This window comes from Haliotis cracherodii, unplaced genomic scaffold, assembly GCF_022045235.1.
Source record: "Haliotis cracherodii isolate W230 unplaced genomic scaffold, xgHalCrac1.p SCAF_19, whole genome shotgun sequence".
NCBI lineage: Eukaryota > Metazoa > Mollusca > Gastropoda > Lepetellida > Haliotidae > Haliotis > Haliotis cracherodii.
The window spans coordinates 3,342,940-3,358,037 of NW_027266274.1; the positions used below are offsets into that span (position 1 = coordinate 3,342,940).

Consider the following 15,098-nt stretch of genomic DNA (forward strand, 5'->3'; position numbering starts at 1 on the left):
TACTATGTTCACGTTAAGCCGGTTCACTACCAGATTCTTCATAGTCCCACAGTTCGTACTTGTGTCCTTGTCCGACATGCTAGAGGGGCATTATATTAACCCAATATTCACGATATGTGTGCCAATTTAAGATATTTGCCTACATCTTTCGTAAACGATATATATAGACTGTATAGTGCAGCTGACGGGGACGGGAACCTCACGTGACGTAATACTGACCATATGTAGAAGGAAACGATATATATAGACTTTATAGTGCAGCTGACGGGGACGTGAACCTCACGTGACGTAATACTGACCATATGAAGAAGGAAACGATGATGAAGATCCAGGTGAAAACAGGGAAAAAATGGACCTTCTTCCTCATCAGCATCATACAGAACGCCATGTCCTCCTGTCCTGGCTGGTCCTCCTGGAACATGAACATCACAGATTACAACATCTTCATCAACTGTGTCTGTCCTCTGCTCATTGACCACGCAGTGCTCAACGACCACAGACGCACTTCACATCTGCCGACTGGGCACTGTACACTGCCGTCTGCACAAACACATCGTCAACTCACCTGTCTACTGAGGTATCTATCTACAACACTGACAGGAACATCATCCAAGATGTGCACGTCTACATCAGCAGTGAGAAGAGGGGTGACACACGCAGGTTCCTAGGATCGCAGTCAGTGTGTATCCAGCCCCTTCATCTCAAGTTCTGTAGCATCGGCTCAGTCTACTCATGACACCCTATCACCTCTCTCGCAGCCCTGAAACTGACTCCCCTCCTACTACCGTGTGCCCCCCTGCCTCCCAAAGCTGCGGGGTACGGGAGATCGCCTGTTGTCGGCGTTCAGGCCAGCGTGCGTTGTCTAAAATAAATTAACATAATCCCTGTGTTGTAATTGTTCTTTGATTTCATTGCCTGGTGCTTGCACTCTTTAATGTTTACTTTTACCAGGAGTTATGATTGAATTTAAATGGTATCAATATGAAATAGAATTCTTATAGATAACTCTCTTAACAGAGCCTACCACACCTCGAAGGAAATACGAATGTGTAACAAAATATAATATAGGGAACATTCTTTAACACCAAATTCTCATGTGCAATTCTCATTTGCATGGTGAGTAATTTGATTTTTTAAGGCCGTTCTGTGTTGCTCCCTGTGCATTGAGCTGAGAGTGGATGACGCGGGGCTGAACCCGGACTCGGGTTTATCTACACAGGGAGGGTTTAGTACACTTGCGGCAACATCTCGTTCCACTGCTCTCATCAAGTCACTGTACATAAGTTCCAACATCCCAAAAGCTGGGGCAGCTTCTTGGCTTTCATATATTCCTCATTAAGCATGTACACGCACTCTGTGAAGTAGGACGAGCACGCCTTAATCTTGGACGAACACACTTCAATCTAGAACGAACACAATTCAAACCAGAATGTACACGCGTCATTCTTGGATGAACACACTTCAATGTAGGACGAACACGCTTAAATCTAGGAGGAACACACTTCAAGCCAGGATGAACACACTTCGATCTATGACGAACACGCTTCAGTCTTGGACGAAAAAGGTTCAATCACTGTATATGACGCTCCCGTCTTTCTATAAACGTGCCTCTCCGACCGCCTTCGTGGTCTAGTGGTAGAGCGTCCGCCCGGAGAGCGGAAGGTCCGGGGTTCGATCCCCTGCTGCGTCATAACGACAAACGTTGAAGATGGTACTTGTTGTTACCCGGCATGAAGGGGCTAAAACAAGGACTGGTCGGCTCGGAGTCAGCATACTGAGTGGCGTATTCAGGTTAAACTGCGGCATGGTATGTCAGTGGGCAAGCACCATAAATCGGCATCAGCCCGGACTAGTACAAGCACACACACACACGCACGCACGCACACGCGCGCATGTACGACACGATATTTGTGCAATAATCTTGACAGCGACGTTAAACCCCATTTCACCTCACCACCTCACATCACATGACTCTCCTGTCTATCTCCGAACACCTCTGTTCAGGTAACTCTTCCAAGACAATTGTGTGTCATGGTGTTGCGGCCGGTCAACCCTAACTATTCACCAATAGAGACCTGGAGTCGGTAGCGTATTGTGACTAACAGTAGTTAATTCGCATATTTTTGTCCGGTGTATGTGGAATATTCGAATCTGCAAAGAAAAGCATCACTCTGCTTTCTCGTCAGCGCTATCAGTAGAAGAGGGGGATGCTGTAAACAATTGTACGTAAATTTCCTATAATCTCCTTAGCTGCGAAATGAGTTTGGTTAAAGAAGTGAAAGATCCAAATGATAAAAAAACAGCTGTCAGATAAATATTTACACGAGCAGCAGATTCCCACTGGTGTTTTATACAAGCAGAGAACGAGTGCTGGAGGCTGCAAATGTAGCATGCATTAAGGCATTTATGTAGTTACATTGACACATTAAGGTGCGTCTCATCATTCGCCGATTAGAAACTGAATGTAGACGTCTCTATGTGCCCCACTCCTCAGTACGTCAACATGTCTCTATGGGTCTTATCACTCAGTACGTCAACACGTCTCTATGTGTCTCACTCCTCAGTACATCAACACGTCTCTATTTGACTCACTCCTCAGTACGTCAACACGTCTCTATGTGCCTCTCTCCTCAGTACGTCAACACGTCTCTATGTGTCTCACTCCTCAGTACGTCAACACATCTATATGTGTCTCACTCCTCAGTACATCAACACATCTCTATGTGTCTTATCACTCAGTACGTAAACAAGTCTCTATGTGTCTTTTCACGCAGTACGTCAACACGTCTCTATGTGTCTCACTCCTCAGTACGTCAACACGTCTCTATGTGTCTCACGCCTTAGAACGTCAACACGTCTCTATGTGTCTCACTCCTCAGTACGTCAGTACATCAACACATCTCTATGTGCCTTACTCCTCAGTACATCAACACGTCTCCATGTGTCTCACGCCTTAGTACGTCGACACGTCTCTATGTGTCTCACTCCTCAGAACGTCAACATATCTCTATGTGTCTTATCACTCAGTACGTAAACACATCTCTATGTCTTATCACTCAGTACGTAAACACGTCTCTATGTGTTTCACGCCTCAGTACGTCACCACGTGTCTATGTTTCTCACTCCTCAGGACATCAACACATCTATATGTGTCTTATCACTCAGTACGTAAACACGTCACTATGCGTCTCACGCCTCAGTACGTCAACACATCTCTATGTGTCTCACTCCTCAGTACGTCAACACGTCTCTATGTGTCTCACTCCTCAGTACGTAAACACATCTCTATGTGTCTTATCACTCAGTACGTAAACACGTCTCTATGTGTCTCACGCCTCAGTACGTCACCACGTATCTATGTGTCTCACTCCTCAGTACGTCAGTACATCAACACGTCTCTGTGTCTTATCACTCAGTACGTCAACACGTCTCTATGTGTCTCACGCCTTAGTACGTCAACACGTCTCGATGTGTCTCACTCCCCAGTACATCAACACATCTCTATGTGTCTCACTCCTCAGTACGTCAACACGTCTCTATGTGTCTCACTTCTCAGTACGTCAACACGTCTCTATGTGTCTCACTCCTCAGTACGTCAACACGTCTCTATGTGTCTTATCACTCAGTACGTCAACACATCTCTATGTGTCTTATCACTCAGTACGTCAACACGTCTCTATGTGTATCACGCCTTAGTACGTCAACACGTCTCTATGTGTCTTATCAATCAGTACGTCAACAAATCTCTATGTGTCTCACTCCTCAATACGTCAACATATCTCTATGTGTCTCACGCCTCAGTACGTCAACACGTCTCTATGTGTCTCACTCCTCAGTACGTCAACACGTCTCTATGTGTCTTATCACTCAGTACGTCAACAAATCTCTATGTTTCTCACTCCTCAGTACATCAACACATCTCTATGTGTCTCACTCCTCAGTACGTAAACACGTCTCTATGTGTCTCACTCCTCAGTACATCAACACATCTCTATGTGTCTTATCACTCAGTACGTAAACACGTCTCTATGTGTCTCACTCCTCAGTACGTCAGTACGTCAACACGTCTCTATGTGTCTTATCACGCATGAGTCAACACGTCTCTACGTGTCTCACTCCTCAGTACGTCAACACGTTTCTATGTGTCTCGCGCCTTAGAACGTCAACACGTCTCTATGTGTCTCACTCCTCAGTACGTCAGTACGTCAACACGTCTCTGTGTCTTATCACTCAGTACGTCAACACGTCTCTATGTGACTCACAACTCAGTCCGTCAATAGAGGTTATCACGCGCGTGTGTTTTGGGATAGTGTTTATTCCTAATTCAGGATATTTACCATCCCCAAACACACAAGCGTGATAACCTCTTTATCATATAATGTCATTCTTTAATTCTGTGCTTCAAAATCGCTTTCCCTCTCTCAAAAACATTACCGAAACATTGCGAGTTTTCCTGGAATGCGCGCATTAATAGTTATTACGACACAGGGTAAGTGATGTGTCAGTCGGACAGTGATAGTAGCCAATATAGTTCCAACTGAAATATGTTTCTTATACAGTGACGAAGCAACATATTCGCGAAACAACAATTGTTTTTAATTGCCTTTCGCGGCAATCGATCGGTCTGTCTGCGAGAGAAACTGCCCTTTATCAAGGGGAAGCTACTCTAACCCTAGTCTATGAGACGTCACGGCCATGGTCAGACGTTGTTGACAGTCGGTCTGTCCTGTCATAACGTTAAGAAGTGTAGTCAGATGTACACACAGCGACAAAGCGAAACAAGGTAACAATTCAAACATATTTCGGCCAAATCCAACTATTTTAATTTGTGGAGAAAGGATCAAGCCGCAGAGGTCTACTAGCACAGATATGGCTACTGATCCCGTTTGGCTAGGCCTCGTGCCCTCGCAAATTGTGTAGAAATTCATGTCTCCAGAGTTGCCAAAACTTATAAAATGCCTTAGCAATGTCACAGTTAGACACTGATTTTCAGTATATTAGACTGTTCTTTTGATAATGAAAGCAATTATCTCTGTAGTTTATCCAGATTCCCGATGGTTAAATCTGACTCGATCGCCGAGTGACGAGGCCGACGCCATGTTTGTTTATAAACAGTGAAAGTAGTCCCTACTTGACCTTTGATATTTGCATCTCTATCCGCATATGACCCTAACGGATATCGTTTTTATCCGTTGGCTTTATCCTGTTGAGAAACCTACCCATTATATGATAAACACGTATATTGTGTCTCACTCCTCCGTACGTCAACACGCATATTGTGTCTCACTCCTCCGTACGACAACACGCATAGTGTGTCTCAATCCTCCGTACGTCAGCACGCATATTGTGTCTCACTCCTTCGTACGTCAACACGTATATTGTGTCTCACTCCTCCGTACGACAACACGCATAGTGTGTCTCACTCCTCCGTACGTCAACACGTATATTGTGTCTCACTCCTCCGTACGAAAACACGCATAGTGTGTCTCAATCCTCCGTACGTCAACACGCATATTGTGTCTCACTCCTCCGTACGACAACACGCATAGTGTGTCTCACTCCTCCGTACGACAACACGCATAGTGTGACACAATCCTCCGTACGTCAACACGTATATTGTGTCTCACTCCTCCGTACGTCAACACGTATATTGTGACTCACTTCTCCGCACGACAACACGCATAGTGTGTCTCACTCCTCCGTACGTCAACACGCATATTGTGTCTCACTCCTCCGTACGATGACACGCATAGTGTGTCTCAATCCTCCGTACGTCAACACGCATATTGTGTCTCACTCCTCCGTACGACAACACGCATAGTGTGTCTCAATCCTCCGTACGTCAACACGCATATTGTGTCTATCTCCTCCGTACGTCAACACGTATATTGTGTCTCACTCCTCCGTACGTCAACACGCATATTGTGTCTCACTCCTCCGTACGTCAACACGTATATTGTGTCTCAAGCCTCCGTACGACAACACGCATATTGTGTCTCACTCCTCCGTACGTCAACGTGTATATTGTGTCTCACGCCTACGTACGACAACACGTATATTGTGTCTCACTCCTCAGAACGTCGACACGTGTCTATGTGCCCCACACCTGTTAGTGCGTCAACGTTGCCATGTGTCTCACTCCTCAGTACGTCAACACGTCTCTTTGTGTTTCACTACTTAGAACGTCAACACGTCTCCATGGGCCCCACCCCTATGTGAGTGAGTATATACAATATACAATACATCGGGTACACCGGGAAATGTGCTTCGCACATTGTACTCATGTGGGGAATCGAACCCGGGTCTTCGGCTAGACGCCACCCCTAAGTACGTCCAGACCTATATATGTGTCTCACTCTATATTTTGTCAACAGGTCTCTGTCTCTGACGTTTCATAATGATAATAGCCCAAAGTGACATTTAAATATGACTGCCGTGATGGCCATGACTAAGTCCGATCGGAGTCATGTGAGCAAATGTTCAAATGTGAGACACAATAGAGGAGATCATTCACACAAGTGTAGCTCCATAGTTTCAGAGGAGATTCGAAAGCTTAACATAAAAAACCCACTCAAACACAGTATACTGACTCCGAGCCGACCAGTCTATGATTTAGCCCCTTCATGCCGAGCGCCAGACAAGTACCATCTTCTAACGTCTTTCGGCATGACGCGGCCCGGAATCGAATCCCGAACCTTCCGCTCTCCGGGCGGACGTTCTACCACTTGACCACGGAGGCGGTCAAATTTGATAAAAATCAAAAGGGCCCAAAATAACATTTTCAATATGGTCGCCATGTTTTGAGTACATGTTGGAGACATCAAAGCTGTGATGTGTCATACAAAATTTCAGCTCCATAGGAGCTGTAGTTTCAGAAGAGGTGTGGATAATGCAGTAATGTAATGTTATCTTTATAATAGGCAAGTAATAAGCAGACAGTCTAAGGACACCAGTCTTTTATATTATTTATTGTTTATATAATCTAGAAATAATGATTTCAAATAATAAGTATTGCCTTAGAGACTTGTAGAAGTCTAGGGTACAATAAGCATCTAAACTTCACATCCTCACTAGGGTTTGAACAAACCGTATATTTCTATATACATCTCCATGAATGCCGTAACGGGACAGACTGAAGCCCGCGTTACAACTTTATCAATGGCAGGTATTTGGGAAACTCGGGGTTTGTTGGAAGACAGGAGAACCCTTTGGAATACCTCCGTAATTTGTTGTTGCCCCTATCTAATCATGCAGCTTTTCGCGCCAAAGGCCACTGTCGCGATTAGTCAAAACAAAGTCTCATTATCATCTATAACAAGGGTGGAAGATAGGTCGGCTCAAGCCTGCGCTGCGCATGTCGTTCTGTCGGACATACACACTGGTTGATTATAGGCTGAGAGAAAGTCAAGGTGTTTAGCATAATAGAATGCCAACCTGTCGTTCGGTTCAGCTTTACCAACTGCTATTCAAATACAAATATTTATATCTGTGCCCCAGCGCTATCTGTCAGCGTCTTGATGTAACTACTTTATCTGAACATGATGCGAGCAGCAAACGAAGATTTGTTAGTATAAGCATTAAAAATCATTGCATTGTATCTAAAACGTATACATCAGTGACACACACCACAGACACATGTATCCACCGACACATACCACAGACACACGCGCATCGCTGATACTCATCACAGACACACGCACATCATTATCACACACCACAGACACACGTGTACCACTTAAACTCTCCTTTGACATACGTACATCACAGACACACGTGAACCACTATGGCTCTCCCTTGACACACGTGCATCACCGACACATACCACAGACACACGTGAACCACAGAAGCTCTCCCTTGACATACGTGCATCACTGACACTCACCGCAGACACACGTGCATCACTGACACTCACCGCTGCCACACGTGCATCACTGACACATGACACAGACACACGTGTACCACAGAAGCTCTCCCTTGACATACGTGCATCACAGACACGCGTGCATCACTGACACTCACCGCAGACACACGCGCATCACTGTCACATACCACAGACACATGTGTACCACTGAAGCATTCAATTGACATACGTGCATCACAGAAACTCGTGCATCACTGAAACTCACCACAGACACATGTGCATCACCGTCACATACCACAGCCACACGTGAACCACAGAAACTCTCCCTTGCGTGCATCACAGACACACGTGCATCACTGACACTCACCACAGACACACGTGTATCACGGACACACACCACAGACACACGTGTATCACAGACACATACCCTCCACACACGTGTACCAGTTAAGCTCTCCCTTGACATACATGCATCACAGAAACTTACCACAGACACACGCGCATCACTGTCACACGCCACAGACATGTGTGTACCACTGAAGCTCTCCCTTGACATACGTTCATCACAGGCACACGTGCATCACCGACACATACCATGGAGACACGTGTAGCACTGACACTCATCACAGACACACGTGTACCAGTGAAGTTCTCTCTTGACATACGTGCAGCACAGGCACACGTGCAGCATCGACACATATCACAGACACACGCGCATTACTGACACCACAGGCACACGTGTAGCATACAGACACACACTCACCACATACAAAATTTAATCACTATACAGACACACACTCACCACATACAAATCACTATACAGACACACACTCACCACATACAAATCACTATACAGACACACACTCACCACATACAAATCACTATACAGACACACATTCACCACATACAAAACACCAGCCAGACACACACTCACCACATACAGAACACTATACAGACACACACTCACCACATACAAAATTAAATCACTATACAGACACACACTCACCACATACAAATCACTATACAGACACACACTCACCACATACAAATCACTATACAGACACACACTCACCACATACAAAACACCAGCCAGACACACACTCACCACATACAAATCACTATACAGACACACACTCATCACATACAAAACACCAGCCAGACACACACTCACCACATACAAATCACTATACAGACACACACTCATCACATACAAAACACCAGCCAGACACACACTCACCACATACAAAACACTATACAGACACACACTCATCACATACAAAACACCAGCCAGACACACACTCACCACATACAAATCACTATACAGACACACACTCACCACATACAAAACACTATACAGACACACACTCACCACATACAAAACACTATACAGACACACACTCACCACATACAAATCACTTACCCAAACCCCTTCCATGTGTACCTATTTAACTTCATTCAGAGGCAACTTTTTACAACTTAAAACTGAATGACAACCTTCCCGGAATGGCTGCCGGCTGTAAATGTTTACATTACAGATGTAAGAGATTGAAGTGAACAAGTCCTCCAGGGTGAATGGAAGCCACATGTGGCAAGTTTCTGAACGGACCTGGCTTCAAGGCTGCAGTTACAGATATTTTTCTACGACGCTATTTAGGCCAGGAAGCCGGATCTTAAACGACACAGACCTAAATACATTCGGGGGTGTATCCAGCACGTGCACTTCTCTGCTGTTTCCATGCAGACGACGGACCCGGATGTCGCTGCTCGCTGTTGCTGTGGGGGGTGAAACAGGAAAGCGTAATACTCGAGGCTCCGAATTTAATTGCCGGTACTATTAGCATTGTTCATTCTTATCACGGCCAGACACGGAAACCATATCAATATATTCACGATTTTGTTGAACAATTAGCGTTCTTTGTGAGAGAAATAAGATGAACTCCTCTGGTAAACATTAAAGCATTCGAATTAGCCACTAATGACAACGCTTAACTGACAACATCAACAACCTTCCTAATGCACACCACGCCATCAATTAATGCATTATTTGGGATGGAAATGTGCCCATATCAACAAACGTGGTATTAAAATTGTCAAAGGAAGGAGTTAGCTCCTGCCATCGTGCAGTCTTAGCAACCTTTTGTTCCTCAAGCATGAGTTCGTTTGTTTTCTAGCTCTCAAATTGTGTGATGTATGTCAATATTTCGATTGATGGATGCCCTAATCACATAGGGCAACAATCACATTTTTTTGACCGAGACTGTTATACCCAAAGTAGGTTCAGTGAGATGGTACATGGGGTAATGGTTAACGCATTCCCTTGTCACGCCAAATACCCGTGTTCATTTCCCCACTTTGGAGCTGTTAAACCCAGCAAGCAGTCCTATGCTCACGAACAATATCGCTTATTTCAAGCCTAAAGAGAACATGATCGACGTTAAACTTGAGATTGATACTCAGGTCCCTTCAAGGCTCACGGACGACAGGTCTGTTTACAAAAGAAGGTCAACAGGTCTGTTTACAACAAGAGGACAGCAGGTATGTTTACAACAGAAGGATAACAGGTCTATTTACAAAAGAAGGATAACAGGTCTGTTTACAACAGGAGGACGACAGGTCTGTTTACAACAGGGGGACGACAGGTCTGTTTACAACAGGGGGATAACAGGTCTGTTTACAACAGGAGGACGACAGGTCTGTTTACAAAAGGAGGACGACAGGTCTGTTTACAACAGGAGGACGACAGGTCTGTTTACAACAGGAGGATAACAGGTCTGTTTACAACAGGAGGACGACAGGTCTGTTTACAACAGGAGGACGACAGGTCTGTTTACAACAGGAGGACTTGTCTTTTTCAACCAGATCTGTGACAGCCTCCATCCAACAGAGATTATTGTCCGAAATGAAATGCATAATTCAGTTATTTCACCAGTTGCCACTTACAGCGCACATTAGTCTGTCTTCCAGACCCTAGAGAAAATATGAAAATGGAGTCGAAATATAGAATGATATGGCAAGTCTCGATTGCCACAACTCTTGGGGTGAGTGAGTGAGTTGGGTTTAACGCCACTTTCAACGGTATTCCAGTTATTTCACGGCGTGTCAGCTTAATGTGGGAGGAAAGCCCGAAGTGATGCAGGCCTCAGACGTTTACCACTTCGATGACACCCACGAGCACGGGTATGGTGATGATAAACTTAGAAACATAATCGGGGCGAACCGGGATTCAAACCCACAATCATAGGTTCCATAGGTGCCCATGGGACGCAACTCTGCACAGCAAATCGCGGCGCCTTAGACGACTGGGCCACCCGTGCTCCCTCTCAGCTCTAGGAAAATGAAGATTGTTCTGGGCTCCATTTGGATATTTTATTTTAATTTGTAGATATTTATGTTTAAAGATAACTTTAAGATAACTTTATATATGGGACTAAATGTCAGTCCAGGCGCAGCCATTCGTTTAAGGAGTTTTCAAGGACACGCCGAATGCTTGTTTTACTGAGGAAGTCAGTATAATCTCAGAGGCGAAGACTGGGGAGTATGGCCATTGGCTGTCTAAATAGACGGGTATTTGTATGATCAGAAAAGATTAAATCTTGGAGCTGCGAGAAGTGGAACTATAGGATACATTCTGTTTTCGTTGAACAAAATATGGTTGAATGTAAGTGTCCGTTACTCCGTTTCTCATGATGTTGTTGGGGAGTACTAGAGTTATATCACAGGTCACTTGGTGAAGCTTGGACAAACCAGGATGTAAACACTGCTGGTAAGCTTCGCTTGTGTCGCTTGTTTAAATCCAGTTTTGGTGCTGAAAAAATTGTAATCATGACAATGCCTAAACGCTACAAAAAGGTTTCAGCTGACTTTAGATCTGGGAATGCCCCTGTTCGACTGGTGACTAGTTGATAGGAAAACGTACACGTTTCCTATCTTCACGTAACAGTTTAGAAGACGAGGTTGTGTACTTGTGTACAGGCATTTAGCTTCCTGATGTCAACGAGAACAATTGTGATTCATGGTTGCCCAAACCCTCTATCATCTGCTATCTCACCGTCGGGCATTGATCTATTAATGGTGGAGATTAATAGCTTGTGTCTTATGTTGGTGAATTTTATACGTACCTATTTCAAACCGATATTACTACTCGCATGTGAAGAAGGTGTGTGTGTGTGTGTGTGTCGGTGTGTGTGTGTGTGTGTGTGTGTGTGTGTGGTGAAGGGGAGTATGTCGATGACTGGGATGAGGGCAGACATATTGGATTGTGTGTGGTCAGAAATCTCCAAGCACTCAGATATTCTGCACGTGTTGCCACGTACGCGTTCCTCTTAGTAGCACTTGAAGTGCCAGACATGCCATTTACGACGTCGCCTGGTTTCAGAACTGTACCCCAGATTTGGGATTCCGACCGCATTTAATGTTTATAATAATGCGTGTGTGTGCCTGTTTTAACCTGTTTATTATATCACTGCACAAAGGTGAGACTAAAATATACTATCAGTCTGTCTGTCGTTTTAAAAAATATCCGGGCTCTGATTGATCACCAGTTCTCACGCTTGCTCAAGATTCAGATAGGTCTTATAAATTACTAACTAGTCTAGGGGTCAAGCGGCACTCGTATCTTTTCAACAGAGATATCTGGACCGGTTTTGATACCATCTCCATCTTCTAGACATATGTGCTGAGATTTTACGGTGCTTCGTAAACTGCATACAGATCGTCTATCGACTTCCATTACCCGCAACCAATTCTGTGAATGCAGTTCAGCAGGCCCCACGATAACACTGACATGGGTACAGGAGATAGGGTCTCATTTCACGCAGTCTTTTTAGATACACAGCTTCACGATAGATGTTATTTACAGTCCCGAAATGAAATATATCAAGATTCTTATCAACAGTTCAATGCAACTGTATATGCGCACATACATACTTTCTGTTGGGAGAGTGAAATCTCTCCTCTGTAACCTCGACTTTGGTAACATCAAGGTGTTGGATGTCAAACCCAATTCGCCGCCATACAACATTTTGACATTATATTTCGTCTAGGTGGTATAAAGTATTTGACGTAATCAGACCCGTGCTGATCCAGGTTATAACTGGTCTTCAGCAACCCATGTTTGCCGTTATAGGCGACTATGCTTTGGTATGAGGCATGACTAACGGGATCGGGTGGTCGGGCTCGCTGACTTGGTTGATGCATGTCATCGTATCCCAGTTGTGTGGGGCGATGCTCATGATGTCAACCACTAGATTGTGTGGTCCAGACTCGATTATTTACAGACCGCTGTCATATAGCTGCAATATTGAATCGTGCAAACAAAACAAACAAACAAACTATGACGCTATCATGTTATACATGTTAGGCAGATATCCCTTGGTCAATCAGCTTCAGGGGCGGTCGGGTAGCCTGGTGGTTAATGCGTTCGTTCGTCACACCGGAGACCCGGGTTCGATTCCCATGTCAGGTGTCCCCGCCGTGAAATTGTTGGAAAATGCTAAAAGCGGCGTAAAACCATACTCACTCACTCAATTAGCTCCATGCCTCAGATTTTCTGCTTCCTGAACGCTTTGATCATGAGTTCGTGAGTATTGAGACATGACAGATATCCTGAATAGTTGCTGCCGAAAATGGAGACTTCATATGAACCAGGACACATCCAAGATTGTACATTTTAGGTGTAAGAATGCACCCATCTGCATCTCAGATCTCAACTTTGTATGTGGGGATACCCAGCTGGAACACAGAAGATCATATAAATACCTAGGACTCTGGTTCGAGGAACATTCAGATATGAAGTGCACAATTAGAGAAGTCGCTACAAGTGAGAGTAGATCTCCGCCCGTCCTTGTCACTCAGTAGCACCAGTGTTGAGATATAGCTTGTGACGTCTTCACTAAGCTTTATGAGACTACAGTGGAGGCGATCCTATGTATGCTGCACCGCTATGGGGAATCCACTCTTAACGTCAATAAATAAGATTCCAAACTGAGCATGTCGCTTCTTCCTTGGTGTACAGCTAGACACATCAAACATTGCCATTTGAAATGGGTTAGATATACTATTGGACGAAGCAAAGACATAACTATTCGCCCTTTTATAAAAAAATAAATCGAACGCGTGAAAATAGGTTATCCACAGTGCTGTTTGAAAGGTAAAAAATCTTTTGCCAGTAGAGTGGAGAATACCTGCAATAAAACGGACATCTCAGACCCTTCTTGAAACCTGCTTCAGTCGACAGAGTGATATCTTAAATGCGAAAAGAACTTCGAGGAAAAGAAGAAGAAACTTGGTTCAGAACATTATGGAATGATAAAAACAAAGAAAATGGAAATAAACCAAGGACATACAGACAAAAAGATTTGCAAGTAGAAACTTATATATGGACCAGTGTATTCCGACAAAAGAGGAAAACTTAAACCCGATTTCGCTGCGGATCCCTCCCAGTGCACATAGAACCTGGCGGTACAGTACTCCCCACACCTGCTGATTTGTGATAATGATGAAACTGAGCTACATTTTTTTACTGAATGTTATTTTTATGAAGATCTTAAATTTGACTTTAAAAACAAAAAATGTATGACAAAAAAAAACATTTTAACAATTCACATTTTGTTAAACATTTGGCATGTGTCTTATCAAATATGTTTAATAGACGCATGTTCTGTACATGATATATGATCATTTTATATCATATTTTAATCATGCAGCTGAAATAAGAGTGTTATTAAACTTCGCTCTATATGCCTACCCATCTTCGACATTCATAGCGGTGAAAAACAAGATATCACTTGGTGTAACACAATGCAGGTCATCAAGAATGAATTCTCACATTGCTGGCGTACGGTCCGTCGTGATGAGTAAGAATAAGGCACGCACGCACGCACGGACGCACGCACTGACACACACGCTGTTATCTGATCCCGGTTTCGGTGGAGGGGTATCAAGCCGGGGCAACTCGGCGTCTCACCGCCATGAATAACTTGCATTCCTCCAGACACATCAAGATGAGAACCAAATTGAGGAGACCCGTCTTATCCCGACATCACGGCCTCCAGACACTAACTCCTTCTAAAGCGTAGTCCATCATGCTAGGAGGGATTCAACATTAATACTTATCAGATTCCCCGTGACAAGGGTCATCTCAGTACAGACCTCGGTTTGACATGCAGTGTTGATACACTTTAACACACATCCTGGAACACAACCATGGAACCAGGCATGATCATGGAACACACATAGC

At 44.3% G+C, this 15,098-nt stretch overlaps 1 protein-coding gene across 5 annotated transcripts in view; it reads right to left on the reverse strand.

The window, feature by feature from the left end:
• The window catches only part of LOC139466668 (DNA damage-regulated autophagy modulator protein 1-like), a 47,608-nt gene that overhangs the window by 14,767 nt on the left and 17,743 nt on the right, over positions 1 to 15,098 (reverse strand). For 2 of the 5 annotated variants that reach the window (XM_071248266.1, XM_071248265.1), the window contains exon 2: positions 300 to 412. In XM_071248266.1, the coding sequence (XP_071104367.1) occupies positions 300 to 412 (113 nt within the window). Of the gene's footprint in view, positions 1 to 299; positions 413 to 565; positions 1,017 to 9,281; positions 9,372 to 13,379; positions 13,592 to 15,098 lie in introns of those variants that run through there. The other 3 variants (XM_071248269.1, XM_071248267.1, XM_071248268.1) reach the window with 3 other exon arrangements.